This window comes from Balaenoptera physalus, assembly GCF_965194825.1.
Source record: "Balaenoptera physalus genome assembly, chromosome: 18".
Taxonomy (NCBI): domain Eukaryota; kingdom Metazoa; phylum Chordata; class Mammalia; order Artiodactyla; family Balaenopteridae; genus Balaenoptera; species Balaenoptera physalus.
In genome coordinates, this window is record NC_138899.1 from 76,082,495 (window position 1) to 76,103,937 (window position 21,443).

General features: G+C 47.7%; 1 protein-coding gene across 5 annotated transcripts in view; it reads left to right on the plus strand.

The window, feature by feature from the left end:
* FLT1 (fms related receptor tyrosine kinase 1) overlaps positions 1-21,443 on the plus strand; it is a 172,078-nt gene that overhangs the window by 132,455 nt on the left and 18,180 nt on the right. For 4 of the 5 annotated variants that reach the window (XM_082435510.1, XM_082435508.1, XM_082435512.1 and 1 more), the window contains 7 exons: positions 4,565-4,697; positions 9,368-9,472; positions 12,901-13,014; positions 14,455-14,543; positions 18,423-18,579; positions 19,010-19,107; positions 19,841-19,963. In XM_082435510.1, the coding sequence (XP_082291636.1) occupies positions 4,565-4,697; positions 9,368-9,472; positions 12,901-13,014; positions 14,455-14,543; positions 18,423-18,579; positions 19,010-19,107; positions 19,841-19,963 (819 nt within the window). The remainder of the gene's footprint in view (positions 1-4,564; positions 4,698-9,367; positions 9,473-12,900; positions 13,015-14,454; positions 14,544-18,422; positions 18,580-19,009; positions 19,108-19,840; positions 19,964-21,443) is intronic. The other variant, XM_082435509.1, reaches the window with a different exon arrangement.

The window sequence follows — 21,443 nt, forward strand, 5'->3', positions numbered from 1 at the left end:
AGGAGAGGCTACAGTGGCTGCCCAGGCAGGGCCCTGTAAGCTGCGGGAAGGAACACCCTCTGTGTTTTAGAAGTGAGAGGAAGTCTTGAAGGGGTGAGGTTAAGCAAAGGTGGGTGATTGTAAGGGTGAGAGATCTGTGTCTGGAAAGATGATTTCAGCTGTATGAGGAGAAAGGACCAGAGTGGGCAAGAGTGAATAGAGAAGAACCTAGCAGAAGACCTTGGTAGTCCAAGTCAGAAATGATGGTCACGGGACTTCCCTGGTGGTGCAGTGGTTAAGACTTCCACACTCCTGATGCAGGGGGCCCAGGTTCGAAACCTGGTCAGGGAACTAGATCCCACATGCCGCAACTAAGGAGCCCGCGAGCTGCAACTAAAGACTCAGTGCAACCAAATAAATAAATATTAAAGAAAAAAAAAAAAAAAGAGAGAGGGACTTCCCTGGTGGCGCAGTGGTTAAGAATCCACCTGCCAAGGCAGGGGACACGGGTTCTAGCCCTGGTCCGGGAAGATCCCACGTGCCACGGAGCAACTAAGCCCGTGCGCCACAACTACTGAGCTTGCGCTCTAGAGCCCGTGAGCCACAACTACTAAAGCCCACGTGCCACAACTACTGAACTCACGTGCCACAACTATGGAAGCCTGCGCGCCTAGAGCCCGTGCTCCACAACAAGAGGAGCCACCACGATGAGAAGCACGCGCACCTCAACGAAGAGTAGCCCCTGCTCGCCACAACTAGAGCAAGCCCGTGCGCAGCAACGAAGACCCAAGGCAGCCAAAAATAAATAAATAATTTTAACTGAAAAAAAAGAAAGAAATGATGGTCGCTTAGTCTAAACGATTAGAGTCAAGAGATATTTGGGAGATAAAATCAACAGGACTTGGAAGGTATCAAGGAGGCCTCCTCAATTTCTAGAGATGTATTAGCCCTTATTAGAAAGCTTTTTTTTTTTTTTGGCTGCACCACAGGGCATGTGGGATCCTAGTTCCCCGACCAGCGATTGAACCCGCGCCCCTCGCAGTGGAAGTGCGGAGTTCCAACCACTGGACCACCAGGGAAGTCCCTATTAGCCCTTATTAATGTGCCAGGTCTTTGTGGCACCTTGTGGGACGTTCGTTATGTTGTATCTCAGTTAATCCTTTAAAAAACACAAAGATGTAAATATATTATTATTCCCATTTTATAGAGAGGGAAACTGAGGCTTAGAAAGGTAAAGTAACTTGCCCAAAGTCACTAAGCTAGTTAGAGTCAGAGCTGAGTTTTGACCCAGGTTGTTTGACCTTAGACTTGCTATTCAGAACCAGGAAGGTGTACTTTACAGTGTTGGTATGTGGGATGGCAGCCCTCCTCCACGGTGAGTAAGTAACATCAGGCTTTTGTTGTATGGAGTGATTGGCTTTGAGACGTGACAATGAAGACCACTGCTTTCGAAGGAAAGGAAAGTTAAACAATGGGGTTTTGAAAGGGGCGATACATCATATAGGGAAACAGAGCTAACAAAAGCAAAACTTGCCAAATCTGTAAGGGAGGTACAAAGACTACAGAGTTCAAAGGAGGAGAGGGGGAGAAAAACTTCTGAGAAAGCCCAGCTTAGAGGCAGACTTTGAAGGCTGTGGCTGGAAGAAAAGCAGCAGAAAGACACAACCCACCTGAACTCCTGCCCACTCCCCAGGTTAGGGAAGGAGTCTGGTTACCTTGCATAGAGGAGCCTAATGGAAATAAAACTGGAAAAGCAAACTGGGACTAAACTGAAGAGGTCCTTTGTATTTCTAAAAATTTAGGAAATTTTAATGTCAATAAAAGGATGAGAGCAAGAAAGTATCATATCAGTAACCGGATGCCTATAGAATTTGAGAAGTAATTGGTTGTAGGAGGTGAGGAGGAGAAAGGTGTCAGGAATTACTTCCAGACGATTTCTCCAACTTCAGAGTAAATCCTCACTGATAAGGGCTGGATTTTCTCTCTCTTTTTTTTTTTTATAAATTTATTTTTTTTTGGCTGCATTGGGTCTTCGTTGCGATGTGCATGCTTCTCGTTGCAGCGGCCTCTCCTGTTGCGGAGCACAGGCTCTAGGCACGCGGGCTTCAGTAGTTGTGGCAGGCTCAGTCGCTCCGCGGCATGTGGGATCTTCCCAGACCAGGGCTCGAACCCGTGTCCCCTGCCTTGACAGGTGGATTCTTAACCACTGCGCCACCAGGGAAGCCCTGTATTTTCTCTTTTTATCCTCACCCTGCATAGGCCAGTGTTACAACTAAAGCTAACATTTATTCATACTTCCTATACTCCAGGCCGTACTTGCTTTACGTGGACTATTTCATTTGATATTCACAGCAACCCTATGAGATAAGTACCATTATCATCACTATTTTACAGACAAGGAAACTAGCCTTAAAAAGGTTAAGCACCTTCCCCAAGGTTATATGCTGGTCCGATTCCAATCCAGGCTGTCAAATTCAGAACCTGGGCTCTGAAGCGCCTGGCGGTGCAATTTCCACGCCAAGCACCTAGTGGCTGCCCGGTGTTAATGTCAATTGAAGGAATAAATATTTGTCAACCAAGATTCTACTTTCATACTCGTCTCAAAGCCCTTCCTCTGAAGGCCTGTTGGGTGTTTCCTCTCATCCGCCTTATTGAGATGAAGCACAGATTCCACAGGTGCCCTGTGGGAAGACCGCCTTCACGGGCAGCTCCCTCGCCTCCGTCACCCCTGCCCACCTTCCCTCACTCCCTGCAGGACCCAGGCTGTCCCTGGCTGGACTCCAGCTCTTCCCGTGCTCTTGGAAGACTGGAGACCGTTTCTCATGGCCGTGGCTACAGCAGACACTGAAAGCTCGAGTCATAAAACCTCTTCCAGCAGTGAGCAGTAATGAACACCCAGCACTCCAGCGTAGGAACTGATATTCCTCTCTGGCCGCACAGGCTCGCACGAGTGTCTGACAGGCTGGGGCCCTCCAGTCTAACACCACTGGCAATCGCAGTTCGTGACAAACGTGCTCCCTATCTTTCTCCATTTTCCACTCTTCGTGGAGGCCAGGCAAATCTTCCTGCCTTGAGCTATCTGTCACACAGTTTAGTGATAATTTTTGTGAGAAAGAGACAGATTGCAAGTGATGGATGAGGTGAGCTGTGACAGCCCAGAACGGGGTGAGTCAGGGCCGAAGAATGTGGGCGGGTGTGAAATCGGGTGGATGGAGAGGTTCATCTTCTCTACTGAACTCTGATCCTGTTTAGGGAAGTGCTTTGATAGGAAGGGTCTGAAACCCATTTAAGTGAAGAGTACATAACTTCTAGGCAAGAGTTATCAAAACCTAGCACATATAGGCAAACATACTTCCCGTCTGTCCTGCCCACAGAAATGCAGTCAATTCTACAATTAATTAATATTAACAGGGCATCACCCCTTAATGTGAACCTAAGACACTAAATGTAAAACCAGTTACGTATGATCTGAAATACAGGGTGTTTTCTGGGCTTAACTTGCATTACCAAGATAAAACAAACACTAGAAGGTAGATGCCACCTTATTTATTTGACCAGTGGCCAAAAGAACTTGGGATGTGACTGTGTGTAAGTCTTACCCATTGGCCTTTGAAGTAATCAACTTCTATTTCTTATTGAAGATAAATCTTTTTTTTTTTCCTTTTTGTACATTTTTCCTTTTTTAAATTTTTATCTTTTTCCTGCTTCTGAGTCACAGTAATGTATGGTAAACATGAACTTGCAATATATTGAATAAGTCTGCATTTTGCATGAATTTTAATATAAATACTCAAATTCAAACTGAACAGTTTGGATGAATCCAATGCATCTGAACAGGGACTCACAAAATTTTGGTCACCAGGAAACCTGTGTTGCCTACTTGTCGGTGGATTCCTTGATTTTATTCTTTCAGAAGTGCTGACTTTTCAGTGTTTGTTAAGTGCTGAGCTCAGAACCCTTTTTCTTAAACTCCGCCAGGAAAATCTTATACTAATCTCACTATAGTCTTTTCAGGTTGCTGCAGCAACTAAGGGGCCAGGCCTTCTGAGTATATTTAAAACACTTCACGTGAAATGTGCCTCTCAACCATCCCAGGGATCCTGGGTTTACTTTGCCACCTCTGGCCTTTCTTGCAAATGTAGAAAAGCCACAGTCATGGACCCCGCCGTTGACTCATCTGTCATGTGTATTCCTGCATGTGGAGAATGGTCATGGAAAGTTATTTTTAGTCACAGTTTGGAATGATTTTATTAAAATGCCTTGCATTTTTTCAGAGGACTATTGCTTGTTTAAGAACAAGCAATAAGATCACAGCAGAATCTGAGTGCATTTGGTCTGAGACAGGACGGTGGAGCGGGTGCCGCCGAAATGCATTGTGGGAATAGTGAGGGGTTGCTTGATGAAAATTGCACGCTCACGTGTGATGTGTCTATGTGTATGCAGAGGGTCCTTCCTGTTCCCCACCACGTGGTTTCAACCCAATGAACCAAAATAGCAGCCGATGTTGCCAACTGTTGTTTCTTGGATATCTGTGTTTTTAAAGTTGTTTCCTTCTTGGTGACGTTGAGATCTCTTTATTTCTCAGTCTTCTTCCGAGATTAAAACTGACTACCTATCGATTATCGTGGACCCAGATGAAGTTCCCCTGGATGAGCAGTGCGAACGGCTCCCTTACGATGCCAGCAAGTGGGAGTTTGCCCGGGAGAGACTTAAACTGGGTAAAGTATTTGTTCCGCAGATTCCTAAACCCATAACCGAGCACCTACTACTTGCAAAGCACTGCGCTTTGAGGGACGCAGAAGTCAACTGGACTCGGGATTCTACCCTCCAGCTGCTCACAAACCAGCAAGGGAGATGGACACAGAGGTAAAGAATTCTCTAGAATCCTAGGACAGAAGGTCAAGGGGACAAGGCAGCACCTGTTAATTCTTTCAACAATTATTAAGCACCTTCGCCGAGCAGCAGATGCTCGTCTAGGTGCTGGGGATGCAAAGGTGCATTGAGTCTGTCCCCTCGAAGGGAGAAGGACACAGCTGTGAGAGCCGATAAGTGGAGGAGAAGGGGAGAGCTTAGTTCCAGCAGAGTCTTACAAGTACAGACACTCTTAAATAACGAAATTTTTGTGGATGAGAAATCGGTGACGTAGAACACAATTCAGGATGAGGAGGTGCAGTAAAACCAAACAGATGGTGAAAGAGTTGGTGCTCTGCAAGCCTAAGGACCAAAACCCCCTCTGCACGAATCTATAAATTACATGCTTTGAATTTCCCTGGGTGTTTGAAATGTCCACACAGAGAAAAAAGCCCCTGGGGGTCATTTACGTGTCATTTATGAAGAGGGAGGATTGCTGTTTTCTAGGTAACAGGGACGCTGGAAACACCGGGCCAACGTGCTTTCTCTCCAGCTTACCCCCAAGCTCCTCCAGCTCAGACGGCACGATGCAAATTAGCCTCCAGCCCACGGTGCTACAAAACAACAGGAGCCTCGGACACTCTTGCCCAGATATTTGGACGGTGGCTTCTGAAGGTTTTCCGCTCTCTCCTATGTGTGCCAGAATCATTAATATTTGGAACGAAGAAAAGAGATCACGGAGCCAGCGGAGCTTGTTGCCCGAAGAACCTGTTGCTCCAATTCACTCGCATGGCCCCCCTCCTCCACATGCAGACCATACTGGGGTAGGGGTGTGAGGGGACAGAGAGGGAGAAATGGCTTTTCTTGTTGTTCTCCTGGGCCTTGAAATGATTCCACTTACATTTCTCCCTCCATGAGAAAGAAGACTTGGCCCCAAGAGTGCCTGCTGTTTGGCTTGGGGAAGAAAATCAGAAATCAGTAAAAGGCTGGAGAGACAGGCGAAAGCCAGCAATGGCTGCCGACGGGGGCGGGGGGTGTGTGGAAATCAACTAAATTTAGAGTAGTTCAGGGCAGGTGGCACACAAGATGAGTTCCTTCTGCAAGTCTAAATTATATGGCAGCTGGCCCAGCCCACCCCGCCAGTGACCTTGGCAGGGAACATGGGATAGTTTTCCCACAACCGTAAGCCATTCTCGGGCCACACTGCTTTCCAGAGTTATTAGTCACAAGCAGACATGCGTCTTTCCGTATAGGAAACGCGAGCTTTCTGTCCCATTTCTTCATTCCTTGGCCTAGTACCATTGTGATCCTTGATGGCACATCAAGGGAGAATGCAAACCCTTCTACCAGAATTCCCCTGGGGCTCTGTGAGTTTAGAGAATCCCATTTCAGAAGAGTCTCCTTGCTGAAGATCTTTTGGTTCTTTTCCTTCCCGGAGCCGCCAGATGCTATGATTCGGCTAATGTACATGTGAGTGTCTTTGACGGATGAGGGTAAGTGGGTCAAATCATCTAACTCTGCCCTTCAATGCAGTGTGGCTGCAAGGGCCAGAGGCGTCCTTGTCCTACTCTATGGTCCAAGATTTATTTGGCTTAAGAAACAAATACATGACAGAAAGTAATCTGAAGTAACGTCTGGCAACTGAAAGTAATCAAAATTATGTCTGGATGGATGAAGAGGAAAAGCTGGTTTGATGGGCAGAGTTACAGCGAGTTACAAACGTAGAGAAATACACAGGCCGAACGGCTTCTGATTTCAGCTGAGTATGCTCCGGGTTACGACCCGCAGCCCTGGCGACAGAAGTCAGAACTGATAGCACCTGATAGACAGAGTGAGCGTTTGGGTCAAAGGTGTCGCTACCGTTGAAATTCCTGAAATCCAGAACGAAAAAAAAAACCTGTTTTGTTAGAGATGCCTCACTCCACCTGGGCGAGAATTCCGCTTCCATGCATTTATCACAGAAGTTGGGATAATGCCTGGCAATGCATCTTCCCATTGGAAAATAAAGTCAGGACTACCTAACATGGGAAACCACACACGGAGTGTGGAATTTGGCACGTGGAAGGCGCTGCCTAGTGTCAGATGAGCCCTGGATGCCCACGAGGGACTCAGCCCCGGGCTGCCCTGCACTCTCCCCACCGTGTCCCAGGGACCCCGGCCAGTCACTCTCGGAGGAGATTCCAATATCCTCTCGTGGTATGACAATGACCTAGCGCTTTTCCAAGCTAGTGGCATTTAGGTGACACCAAGGAGGATTTTAAGGGAAAAGAAGGATCAGGCAAGATCGAGTCCGGTGTGACGGGGCTCCCCTGACCCTGGAACTGCGGATCTGCCAAAGGATCGCAACTGCGCCAGGTGATTAAAGAGCCCGTAACAGCTTCTGGCCGTGCTCGAGGCGGCAGTCAGCTTCCAAGAGAATGAATGAAAAGACAGGGAAGTCTAGTGAGTACGAGCGCCTTCTCACTGGTCAAAGCAAAGTCCCCAAACACTTGTCAAAATGAAGTGTTTTGTGTGATGGCTAAGAAGGGAATGCACGGGGGCTGAAGCTGTGGAAAGGAAAAGGACGTCGCCTGCCCCAAGCGAGGAGTCTGCAGACTCCGTGGACAGCTGTCCCAAGACAGAGATGCCCTTCATCTGTCTCAGACTCAGGACACTTTTCACATTAGAGGGTAGAAGGCAATGCAGAAGAAAAGGTGTTCTTTTACCCTACAAAAGCAAGGGATAAGCCTCTAACCAAAGTGCACCTATTTTTACAATCTGGAGAAGGTATCTGCCAGTGTTCTTTCCATACGTGATTTCAGGGTCCACCGGAGGCTCTTTCATTTAAACGAGAACTCCTGACTTTGCTATTTCTTGGATGCTTTTTATCTGAAGAAGGGAGCAGGGACTCTCCCCGTCCATGGAGCATGCTCTGGGAGGATGACCTGATCAGCCACGACAGGTGCACATCTGACCAGGGGAAGCGTGTCGTTTCACCAGTGTCTCCTCCTAACGCAGAGCGCGTCCCCGTGAGACCCAGGCGGGGAGACGCCGCTGACGTCACTGGGGACGGAGCTCTTTCCACCTCCTCACTGGACGTGACCTCGGGTGGGTGGTGGGTGGGAGTTGCGCACAGAAGTATAAAGCTTCTAATAGGATGAGGAGGCAGGAAAGCTTCATTACCAATTTTCTAGGAATCTTAAAACACAAACAACAAACTGTGTCCTTTGGGGGAAGGGATTGGCGCATGAGGAAGATGGGAAAGAAGGAAGGAAGGAAAGTTGGCTCACTGAAGGCGCATTATCAGAACAGTCTGAGGAAGAGGACTTGGCTGGTACTGGAGGCTCTGTGTGGAAGTCGCCCTCTCCCTACCAGGACTGACTTTTGACCAGAGGCATCTTGGTGGCTTTCCAACACCCCCCACCTGCCGCCAGAAGAACCAAAAAAAGGCGACTTCTTTGGCTCACTCTTTCTTCTGCCGTATCATGCTTGAGTGTACAGTTTCTCTAGGTTGTGCTCAGCAACCTGTTTCCTGGCAGAGGAGAGAGAAGCCCTGATGGAAAAGGCGGCTGAGGCGTTCTGGGGGCGGGGGTGGTCCCTCCTCATCTCTGTGCGCCGTTCAGGTGTGCATCTCACGGGCCCCTCTGCTTACCCAGGACTGTATGAGACGAGACTTGCTGCTGGCATCTCACAAATTCCCAAACGCGACTATTCGTTCTGCACTAACACACAGGGGACCCAGATGCACCAGGCACCAGGCCAAGTTCTGGGAAGACTCAGACATGGTCATTGCCCCTTTGAGTGAAGTTGTCTCATTCAAGGGTGAGGGAAAAAAAAAAAAAGTGTTTAACAGTCATTACGACATAACATACAGGGTACCGTGAGTGAAACCTCACTCTGTTATTGCATTTGGCAACCATCTCTCTGTGGTTGAAACAAATTACTACCAGTGGTTGACAGGCCCATGTTTTGAACCATGAAGATTTATAATCATCATGTAAAGACACGTTGGGAATACTGGGAATATCTTGCTTGGCAAGGAAGTCTGAGAAACGACTTAATTATTTTTTGGTAGCTCTGAAGCATCATTGTAACCAACAGCAGTAACCCCCCTTCTTCTCAGTTTCCTCCCTTTGCTGAAAACAGATCAGAAGAAATAAGCTCAAGTGGCAAGAAAAGGGGCTTAGGTTAAACATAGGGAAATTTTTGTGGTAATAATGTTATTAAACAATGGAAAACACCATTCAGGATGTCGTAGCCTCTCCCCACAAGAAGGACTTTGTAAAAGAGGAAACTGGCCATCCACCTGCACCAAATGCCTTCTAGGGGCCTAGCCTAGCTGTGAAGGATGAGGGCAACGCAGAAGCACAATAAAGAGATGAAAGGAAGATACCCCAGAAATGTGTCCTGACCCTTTTGGGGTCAGTTCATTGGAGATTCCATTCAGAGCTACATGCCACACATACACACACAGGGAAAAGACCCTTTTTTCCTGAAAAAAGACTTAAACTCACCCTGCTGGCTTGGCAAACAAACCAACGTCTTCTTTTCATTGTAGGCAAATCACTCGGAAGAGGGGCTTTTGGAAAAGTGGTCCAAGCATCTGCATTTGGCATTAAGAAATCACCTACATGCCGGACGGTGGCTGTAAAAATGCTGAAAGGTATGGATGGTGTAAGTTTGGCTTTCAGCTCACCCATTACGTTCCCTAAATGCTGGCACAAGTTGGGTGTGGCCTAGGAACAGACAGAAGCCATTTCTGCTCTGGCCACAAAACTTGCTTCTGCTGGAAGCCCCTTGACCTCCGGCGCTTTAGATGAGACCAGCAAGAGCTCAGAATAAACCTTGTAAGGGAAACAGTCCAGCATTATCCACGGGAAAGTGACTTCCGTCTCCTCAGAGATCTTTCTCCTACCACATCTCAGATTCTTCTAGACTACCAGGGACTTAAGCCCACAGGAACCACAGGTACGAAGTTTTGGAATGATCCACTATGGCGTTATGATGGCAACTTAGCTGTACGTCATAAATCTCAAAGGCTTAGCTGGGGCTGGACCTCACTGTAAAGTAAGAATATGAACCTAGTACAGTTGAGTTGGTCAGAACTTCAGGCTATTTTGTAGTGTCAAGTCCCACCCATTAAACATTTCCTCTCTAGAAATCAAAACAAAACAAAACCGAAATCAACAAACTATCTTCCTATGTTGAAGATACTATCACCCTGTGAAGCACACGGTGATTTATGACCAGCACCCTAAGACAGAGTGAAAACGAAAAATCACTGAAAGTCACGTCAACTAAACATCTCCAAGACTCATAGGTCCTTTAAAGCGTAGAAAATACTTCACTGTGATGAAATTGTCATGTTACTTCAATGCATTTTAAGCTTCCCAAACCAAAAAGAAACAGGACTGAAAACCCAATGGGCAATGTTCAGCTTTCCAAAGTCTCTAAGATATTGCCAGGGGATTTTGAGGCATAGAAAGCTATGCGCCCAACCAAGCAGGTAGCCGGCAAAGGCTCCAGCAGAAAGGCCCATGTGCTGAGGGAGACTTCAAAGCCTTCATTTTCATCCAGCAGCGACACCGTCATTGAAAAAGTCCCATGTAATAATATTTTTCCACTTCAAAAGGCTGTTGAGCGAAGGCTCTGATAAAACTCTGCAACGAACCTCACAGTTCCACTCTGAAAGTAGCCAGGAAAAGAGCTTTGCATCCACAAAGCAGGCCTTGTTCAAGGTGAGCTACCCAGATGATGGTGGGCATCTCTGTGAGAATACCTGTAGTCCAGCACCCCCCATACCCCACTCCCACCCAGATTCTAAAGAGAAGAGGCATCAACGTGTCTTCTATGTGAGAAAGCACCAGACTAGGTACTTTACTTTAGTAGCTTGAACCGCATGAAGTTGCCACTTTTCTTATTTTTCTCTCTACAGCCTTTGTGAGGTAGATATTATTATCCCAACTTGCAGACGAAGAAACATGGCCCAGAAAGGTTAAACAGCCTCTGCAAGTCCACAGAGCTCAGCAGTGCAAAAGTAAGGGTTTAGGTGCAAGGCTCTTCCCCCACGCCCCCCCACACCTCAGTGCTACAGAAGGGCTGCAGAGGCCCAGCCTCCTAGAAATGATCCATTGCTCCAAAATCCTGAAAATGATCCTGGCCTGGGTTCTGGAGGCAAGCTAGTATATCCAGCCTTGAGATAAGTTGAAACTAAATCTGGAAGCATCTGTTTCCTCAGCTAGTTTTGTCTCCCTGCTTACTACCACACACCATCTCTAGGAGAGGCAATTCAGCTGCCCATGCTTGTCTACTGTGGGTCCAAGATAACCCAATGCCCCTGCCTATAAATGGAACAATCTGAGCAAAAGAACCTGGTTTTCCCTCTGTGCTAAAGGGGCATCACTGCGTGGAGGGATGAATTTGAGGGGGAAATTCTGACTGGCAATTTTTTTTTTTAAAGGGCCAGAGAATGTGTTCTATGTAATACAGAAAAAGGGTGTGTAGTATCTGTATAAATGCTTATCTTTTTTAAGCCATCAGCCTTGATTGAAAAAGACTGCCAAATCACCCACTATATAACATTCCTAAAAAACTATTTTCATTCAAGCTTTCTTGTTTAAACTGGTTGGCCATCTGTTTCTAGGAGAAACTGGAAAGGCAGAATGTCAAACAAAGGCCATGAGTCAGAAGCTCTTTCAAAGTGCCCTTGAGCAAAACCTTTAACCTTTTTGGGCCTTAAGCCCATGTCTGAAATGAGAAGAATAATCATGCTGTTTATTTGTCTAACAAATATTTGTTGAGCATCTACTGTGAGCCAATCCGAATCCCACTGGGAGGCTTCTAGAGTTTATCTGGTTATTATTAAAAAATGATTTGTGCTTATGAAATACCATGTTGGTATCTACCACAATGTGAAATGCACATCCTTCGCATGCACAAATGCAACGTGAAATGCACGACCCACTTTCAGGACTGTCCTGCAGAAGTACTTGCACATGGGTACAAAGATCACAGGCTGTTTATTCCAGCATATGTGTAATGGCAAAAACAAAAACAAAAACAAAACAAAACTGTAGACAGTCTAAATGTCAGGAATGCCATTAATCAATTTAAAAGAATGGGGAAAGTCTATGACATTTAAAAGGGGGGAAAAGCAAATTATATATATCAAATTTGCTTTTATCTTTTTATATATGATCCCATTTATGGAAACAAAAAAGACCTTTGATTGGGTACATATATTTATAAATGCACAGAAAAAGCTCTGACACTCCAAATGATTAACAATGGTTACTGCTAAAAAGGTGAGTGAGTTGGGGTGGCTTTCACTTTTCACTCTATAAACATCGTATTGTTGAAATAGTTTACAGCAAGCTCATATGACTTTTTTTTTTTTTTTTTTACTTGTAAACATAATTAAAAATTTTTAAAGGCCTTAGAAGTTAAGCAATAAGAACAAACAGACAAGACAAACTTAATTTAGGCTTTAGACTCTGCTAATTCTTAGATTGACATTGTTTATCTCTGAGAATGAAGTTGAAGTCAGATGCTTATGGACCCTCATGACTTGAGATAACCCTGCAGGCTCCGGAGAGGAAAAGGTTATAGAGAGAAAACAACACATGGCAAAGATGTTTACAGAAGTGGCCATTCTGCCCTTGCAGGCCCCTTTGTGCTCCTCTGCTGTAACTTCTCAAAGCGGGGCAAGTGAGAAAAAGAGGTGAGGTGTGGGACCGTCCCCCGCCTGGAAAGTTCTTGCTGGGCCTGGTTCTGACGCAAGGAAGCCTCTGGAAGGCGCTCTCCCCGGGTGCCCAGCTCCGAGTCAGCACGTTACTGAACAGGACGAGGTCCACCAAGAGGAAACGTCCAGTGACTAACCCCACCACCACTCTGCACCTCACTGTAACCAAGAGCACGTTGGCTCAAGAGGGTGGGAGGACTGAATCCAGGCTGGAGGCTGGCCCTTCCGCAGACTGTGGGGAAGCCAATGCAGTAAGGGCTGAGCGCTGCCAAACAGAGGGCAGGAGGGCCGCCCCAGAGGAAAGAGCCCCATTGTCCTGTCGCCTTGACTCTCCCTTGCTGCTCCCACAGAGGGGGCCACAGCCAGTGAGTACAAGGCTCTGATGACCGAGCTCAAGATCTTGACCCACATCGGCCACCACCTGAATGTCGTCAACCTGCTGGGAGCCTGCACCAAGCAAGGAGGTAAAGGGGAAGGGAGGGCCTGCCCCTCTCCCGGTTCACACGCCCTGGGCGAGTTCTCTGTCCCACGGCCCTTCTTCCCACACTGCGCCTCCCCGCCTCCTGGCACATGGCCTGGCAACGGTCCAGAGGAAGCAGCCTGTCCGTGGATGGAAGGTGCTCCCATCCTGGAAGTGGCTTGCCTGCACACTTGGCTTAAAGGTTCTGAACAGAAGGACTCCCTTAGAGACCTCCTTCCACAGGCTCGAGGTCAAGGGCAGGGCGTTTTTCTCAGGATGACTTGGGAGGAGTGCGACCGGAGCCAAGGTAAATGCACAGAAGGTTAGCATTCCCTTGAAGCTTCATCCAGAGGAAGGAATCACTCCTGGCAGGATCCCAGGAGGAGGTGGGGTGCGGACGCGGCCTTCGGACAGGCCGTACCGAGAGGGCCAAGTGCAGGGACAGGGTGTGTTATGACTGAGGAGTCGCAGACCTTTCCATCCTCCCCTAGGGTACCTTTAGTGCTCCCAGCATGCCCCAGGACAGGGCCCACGTGCAGAAGCCTCTCTGGGGCCACTTCTGCTCTGACCCAGAACCGGAAGTTATTCTTCCCCCTGTGGGCCTAGAGCCCAGTGGGTGAGCGGTGGGGATGGCGCCTTCGGGGAGCCCAGGGGACCCGCAGTGCAGCTCGGGGGTTTCCTTTCCAACCCTCTTGCCTCTTTTGACTAGGGGTCGGCAAACGATGGCCAGTCAGCCTGGGAGCTTACTTTGACCGTTTTTAGTAGTTGGGGGGGAAAAAAAAAAAGAGGAATATTTTGTGACATGGGAAAACGATAGGCAACCCAAATTTGTGTGTTCCTAAAGTTGGATTGGAGCGCGGTCACTCATTTGGTTGTACTGTCGTCTACAGGTGTTTTCCGGTTACAGAGGCAGAGCTGAGTAGTTGTGTGGCCTACAAGCCTAAAATAGTTACTGTCTCTTCCCTTTATGAGTTTGCCGATCCCTGCTTTAGACCTTACAAGCCCTGGGGCAACCTCCGTGCAGATACCCCCAGGTGGCCATGCAGCTGGGGGGTCAGGTCAGACAGGACCTGGGAGGTAGGGGCTGGTGTGACAGTGTCCTGAGGCCAAGGGGCCAAGAGGGTGGCCGGCAGTTACAGGCAACGCCCTGACCTTGGCCCTTCCCCTCCCCTCCCCCCAGTTCTTTCTCTCCTACTCTTTTTTTTCTGCTTCTTCTCCAGTCCAACCCCCGACCAACTGTCTCCTTTTCCTTTTGTATTTTTTTGTAAACCCCTTCTCAGGTCCAGTTGAAAAAAAAAAACACAAAACTCTCTCACCCCCAAGTTGCATCCCCCAGACCCCGCTAATATAAAAACAAGTTGGTTTGCGGTTTCTCAGGCCCGCTGATGGCTGGCAGATGGCTGGCTGGCTTGGTGTGGTTGAGCATGTGTTGTTTTGGCTGCAGGGCCTCTGATGGTGATCGTTGAATATTGCAAACACGGAAATCTATCCAACTATCTCAAGAGCAAACGGGCCTTATTCTTTCTCAACAAGGTAAGGAACTTAGGGGTTGGAGGTTTTTCAAGACAGCAATGAGGTTCCATTTAGGCTGTAGCAGCATAAAGCAAGAGAATATATTTTTCCATTGCCAACTAAAGAATGTCACTAGCCATCCGTCCAGCTCTGCAAGGATTGAGTCATGAGCCACTGCAGTCGCTGACCTTTAACACACCCTGAAAGGAGTTCAGGGCGGAGATCAGGAATGAGGCAGTCTGTGCTCTGGGAAAACTAGCAGAACAGGCCTTCAGATAGTTACATATTTTCAGGAGAAAAAAAATTTTTTTTTTTCTTCTTTTGGAACCTGGATTCTTGCATCTTCTCATACTTAGAAAAGCCCCGAAACCATTAACTAAGATGCCTGTTCTGCATAATTAGCAGCAACCTTCTGCCAAGATGTGTGCTTGGATGCACGTCCCCTCTTCACCAAAATCACGTATATGCTGACCTCCCCCCTACCTCTTCAGAGCAGTTTCTCAGAGCTCTCTGAGAGGTTGCTCCCGGGCTACAGTCCTCAGAAAGACACTGAATAAACCCAACTCACAGCTTTTACGTTGTGCATTTTTTTCAGTCGATACCATTAATGACTGAGCTTAAAACACAATCTCTGCTTTTTTCCTTTAAAAACATTTTTTTTCTTTCCACGCTAATATATCACACTCTTTTTGGGGTGAGCACAGAGAATCTTCGAGCCCACTGTAGGCAGTGATAATTAGAGATTAAAATTTACCAGCCATCTACCTAAATATCAAATCATCTTGATAAATTTCTCTCTGTCTCTTTCTCTCTCCATAGATACTCAGACATGCACAAATCACTTAGTCACTCATTTCTTAAAAGATGATGGCAAGTATAATTGTTTCCATTTATTAGATTAGAGAAAATAAGGACTCAGTCAACTGAGAGACTTTATAGTCAACAACAGTGATGGGGCCAGAGAAATCGTTTTCTTCCCTCCCTACTGCCTTTTCTCCCACTTCCCCACACCTTCACCACCCATGTCACCCCTATACACATACTGAACCAGCCTTACCCACTAAAATAAAGCTATATAATAAAAGGAACACAAGGGTCCAAGTCCTGAAGGCAAACAAAGTTCAAAAGGGATTACTGAGTGAAGGAGAGTTTAATAAACCTTTGCCAATGTGACCTATTTCACCAGTGTTGTGTCCTTCTCTGGACTAGAGAAGCCCACGAGACAATGATTTGACATTATTAACCTGTAATCAGCAGTGTAGGTGATGAATCCACGTAGCATGGTGGTTTAAGCACTCAGACTCCAGGATCAGACTTCCTGGGTTTAAATCCTGTCTCTACCACTCAAGAAATCTGGGACCTTGGGCAAGTTACTCAGTCTCTCTAAGTTTCAGTTTCCTCATTTATTAAATGGAGATAATAATAGAACCCAACTGACAGAATTGTTGAATCAAATTCCGTTCATCACTCCATAAATGTTAATTATCATCATCATCATTGATCCACTGAGATAGAAAGACTGGGTGAGTCTAACTTAATGCCACTGATCTATATGATCTGTATGACGGATAAGGTATGCGACCCCCAAGAATGATGCCTATCTCTGTCAAGCGAGTGAGATTCTCATGTGGCACACAAAGAAGACCCACCGGACAGCTGGCCCATTCTCTCAGCCTCTGATCCAACCAGAGACACAGGTTTTCTACCAGACTGGCAACATGTACGCAAGAACATACTTTCCCAATTTTAAACCATGCCCTCTAATAATGAGAATCTTGAAGCTGAAAGGGATCTTTGTGATCAGCTAGCCTACACGCTCACATTACAGATGTGCCCAGAAAAGTCAAGTGACTGGCCTTAAGGACACACAAGGCAAGAGGTGAAGTCGAGGAGAAAACCCAGCTCTCCTGACTCCCCTTCAATGCTTTTTCTATGCACTGCACTGGGTAAAGAGGGGGAAAAACATAAGAAAAAGTGGAGAGTGGTGCCCTGGGCGGAGAGCAGGACAAATTCTCCTCAGTCCTGAAATCCTGGGCTGGCTTCAGGAAGAACTAAACCAGCAAGAATACCCCAGGGACCCGGGCAGGATGGAACGTTTGGGTTCGTGCGTCCTTTGTTTGAAGAGCTTGCTTCCTTCTCTGGCTATATTTAATGATTCACCTCCCTGTTGGTGGAGCTTAGTGTTTTCGTGGAAAACACATGGCTGTATTTCATATTTGGAACCTAAAGGAAAAACCAAATGGCTAAACAGAAATGGGATATTTCATTTTCCAAGTAAATTCACTAGGATCTTTAAATATTATTTGTAATAAATTCACTGTATTCTGTCAGAGTCCCAAAAAGTTCAGTAAATCAACATTTACCAGAAATGGTTACCAATAAGCAAAACTAAATATACCGTTGATTGGGAGTCAGGAAGGGGGTGAAGGAGTCTGAGTTACGGTCCTTGGAGTCACGCCAAGGACTCGAGCCCTTTTCACCCCAGCATCTTTGCCAGCCCCCTTCCGCTGCCGCCTTCTGTCCCGGGAAGGGTCTTGTGGAAAATAAAATTTCTGTCCCCCACTGAGCAGAGTCGAGTCTAACTGCCTCGGAGACACGTAATAAGCAAGAGTTACGATCTCCATCTCCACTCAGGTAGGTCACCTGGACGGCAGTCGGGGTTCACTCTGAGGCCTAACTCCCCTTCTGCGGCACAGGAGGGTCTCTTTTCGGGGGGGGGCAGGAGCCGGGGACCCTCCACGCTTCCAGGGATTGTCAGGCTGAAGCAGCCGCCTCTGTCCTCTGCTTGCTCCCATGGCGCCCTCTAGTGGAGGGACCATTCCCACTTTGTGACACTTCCAGGAAAAGCCAAGGAAGGATGGAGAGCCTGGTGAATCTCAGCCCTGCCCCAGCGGGCAGGTGGATCGGGGGACACCACTGAACCCCAGTCCCTCTCCGACCCTGTCTGGCATTGCCATCTAGCCAGGACTGAGCTAGGTACACGGTCGAGTCATTAAGCCACTGGGAGTGCTGTTTCTAGTGTCACAGTGATTAGGTGAATTACGAAAAGGTGATAAAAATCTCTTCTGGTTCCACCCAGAATCAACAACTCCTTTCCCGTGAGTCAAAATGTAATAAGATGATAGAGCTTTTCCGATGACAAAAAGGAAACCCAGAAAAGCAAGGTGGTTTGTTCAAGGTCACATGGTCGATGAAAGAGCCAGATACACACCAGGGCTTAGAGGCCCAGTCCGGGGTAAAAGGCCTTTTCTACCTCTGTTAGCATCAAACTATATCTTTGTTCTGAATGGAGGAGAGAAAAGGAAATGTTCATGCTCCCTCCTTCTCCAAGGAAACCAGAGAAATTGGTAACTGCAGCCTTCTCTCATTACTCCTCCCAGGGATTACAAAGGCCCCGAGTTGACTGGGGATCCTTTTCTGTCATTCCATATCATCTTTCACAAGATGGCGCACGGTATGGAAAAGCGCTCAAGGGCATAGATCGGAGTTGGCCAAACCTGGGTTCAAGCTTTGCCATTTACTAGCTGCATGTGACTTTGATTACCTGACTTCTCTGAACCTATTCCTTCGTGTATTACAAGCAAGAACTACCTTCATAAAATTGTTGGAAAGATTAAAAGAGAAAATGTACCAAAGATTCTTAGTGTCCTGGCTCACACCGAGTAAGCTCTCAGTAAATAGCAGCTGCTGCGGATATTCCTTTATCCTACCCAAGATGCTGTCAAGGAGCCCAGTCAAGAGAAGAATTGACTCCACAACCCCAGGGAAAGCCAGGCTACTAATTTACTATCCATTTTGTCGGATGACATTCTCCTAATGCAGGCGAGCGCCAGCTTGAGGGACTGGTCTCCCCGCTACTGTTCTGTCCCTTTCATCTGTGTCTTTCTTGGTCTGTTAAAGGATGCAGCCTTACACGTGGAGCCTAAGAAAGAGAAAATGGAGCCAGACCTGGAGCAGAGCGAGAAACAAAGACTAGATAGTGTCACCAGCAGCGAGAGCTTCGCAAGCTCCGGGTTTCAGGAAGATAAAAGTCTGAGTGATGTTGAGGAAGAGGAGGGTAGGTATTAATTCCTTCCTGTCCTACAGTCTGAGATATTTTTACAGCATACTGTGCATCTCTGAAATTTTTTTCTTATTTATCACCCTAATAAACATCCGTGGGAGACTCGAAGCGTAATGTCCTGGGGAGATAAGATTTGAATTTAGATTATTTACAGAGTTACTAATTTTGACAGGGAACTGTACAATTGTCTCCCCTCCGGCCTCTCTGTCTTAACGGGTCATCCCCTGCCCCCCATGCTTGGGCAAAATGGGCTAGAGGCCTGGAAAAATCTCGGATATTCATGTTGAAACTCAAAGGCTCTCGAAAATGAACTCTGATCTACTTGTTGGTTTGTTTCATGTTTTGCTAACATTGTTCCAATAAACTGGGATTTGGTGGCATAACAAGAGCCATTACAAACAGTTACGGTTTTAATGCTTTCCAGATTCTGACGATTTCTACAAGCAGCCCATCACTATGGAAGATCTGATTTCTTACAGTTTTCAAGTGGCCAGAGGCATGGAGTTTCTGTCTTCCAGAAAGGTCAGCCTCACTCTTTACTGTTTTGCTTCTTCACCAGGCCTGGTCGTGTGGATGTTCACATGGGCAAACACACACCTTTGCTATAAAATCCACTTTTCCTCGTATTTGCTTGTGTGTGTGTCCCTAAATGTAGAGTGAACTTCACAACACACGACTTAATTTGTCCTGATATGAGTGAGGAGGCTTGAGAACAGTGACTCCTGGGTACCAGCAGGTAGAACTTAATTCCAGGGGAAAAGCTCGCTGGGTTTCAGACTAGATGAACCTGGCACCCGTGCTCCACAACGTCCTCTGGCATGTCTTCAGAGCTGGCCAGAATCTCAGAGTACACGACCCCATGGGAGAGCATCTATTAATACGTCCCAGCGGGGTCCTCCCAGGAAACTCCAGCTAGATCGTGATCTGATCTCAGCAGCTCAGGATAAAAGGCTTTGGGGAAGTTGTGCTCCCCGGGAGAACCCGATGGCCAGCTCTGTTTCCCCGATGCTGTCCTGCAACACAGTAGCAAAGGGGATTCGGGGCCTCTCTCGACTTGGGGGCCTCCAGGGGTCTGTATTGGTAGAGAAGCGCTTCACGTTTGGGGCGACGCCACCTGCATCAGGAGCCGCTCCCTTCATGTAAAGGAAGCATGCAAAATGGATCCCCGAGTTCAGAAGGAGAACGCTGAGAAGGGGCAGGAAATCAGCCGATGAGATCAAGGACATGCACTGATCATGCCACTGCTTTATTCTAGTGCATTCATCGGGACCTGGCAGCACGAAATATACTGCTATCTGAGAACAACGTGGTGAAGATTTGCGATTTTGGCCTTGCCCGGGATATTTATAAGAACCCCGATTACGTGAGAAAAGGAGATGTAAGTCAGTTGGATGTTTCTTGGGCTCATTTAGGCCCTATCATTTCCAAACCACACACCAAAGCCCTCGGCAGAGGTTGCTGAAAACCAGCACGCGCTTTCTGTGGAGACGAACGGTCTGCGTGGACCGTGGACCCGAGAGCCCTCGCACGGGGCTCCGGGAGGCCACGGTCCCCTCCTCCTGTCCTTTCCCTGTTCCTGCTCGGCTGTCCTTTGGGGCCCGGAGCGCTGTTCAGTGGGCCCTGCGGAGACCACAGCGTCCCCTCCCCTCTGACCCCCGGGGGAGTTCCCTGGGCCGCTGGGAAGAACACCCTGGACTCTTCCCCTCAAATAAACCCGGGTGATGGATTCAGCAGGTGTACACATCGCAGGAAGGGCGGGGGCAGGCGTCAGGATGACCTTGCCGGGGAGGAAATCGCGTCCCTCCCGGCTTTGCCTTCAGACCCAGCATCGCTGCCAGCTCACACGGGTCTCTCCTCCCCGCCTGTCTCTGAGCATAGTGTTATTTTTGCTGTTGCGGGTGACCTCCTGTGCCCCCTCTTCTCTGGCCTTTACCCTGAAGGCTTAATTAAGCCTGTGTCCGGGCCCTGACGACTACTCCACAGTCGTGGTTCTCAAACTCGAGCGAGCGCACACATCACTTGGAAAGCCTGTTCAACTGAGAGCCTTGGGTGGAGCCTGAGACTGTGCCTCAGCTGGTCCCAGGACTATACTTGGAGAACCACTTCTCCACAGTTTTTTCTTTTTTTTTTTTCTTTTTCTTTTTCTGGCCGCACTGTGAGGCATGTGGGACCTTAGTTCCCTGGCCAGGGATCAAACCTTCACCCCCTGCAGTGGAAGCACAGTGTCTTAACTGCTGGACCACCAGGGAAGTCCCCCACTGTTTCTTTCTTTCTTTTATTTATTTATTTATCTATTAATTTTTTTGGCTGCGTTGGGTCTTCACTGCTGCACGCGGGCTTTTCTCTAGCAGCGGCGAGCAGGGGCTACTCTTCATTGCAGTACATGGGCTCCTTCTCATTGCGGTGGCTTCTCTTGTTGCAGAGCACTGGCTCCAGGCACGCACGCGGGGTCAGTAGTTGTGGCTCGTGGGCTCTAGAGCGCAGGCTCAGTAGTTGCGACGCACGGGCTTAGTTGCTCCGCAGCATGTGGGATCTTCCCGGACCGGGGCTCAAACCCATGTCCCCTGCATTGGCAGGCGGATTCTTAACTACTGTGCCACCAGGGAAGCCCAGCCCCACCGTTTCTATTTATAAAAGGAAAACAACAAGCTTTCCTTGAGAGCCCCGATTTGCAAAGATGGCATCTACCCCTGTGTCAGTCTGTGCTTCTTTTCTGTCCATCGTGTCTCTTTCAGCCTCTCCCTGGCCCTCCCCCCTCTTTTTCTCTTTCTCTCCATTATCCCAGGCTCCCTGTCAATCCCCATCCCTCTGAAGTGACAGGGCCTAACTCACTGGAGTTCCTGCTTGAAAACCAGCCA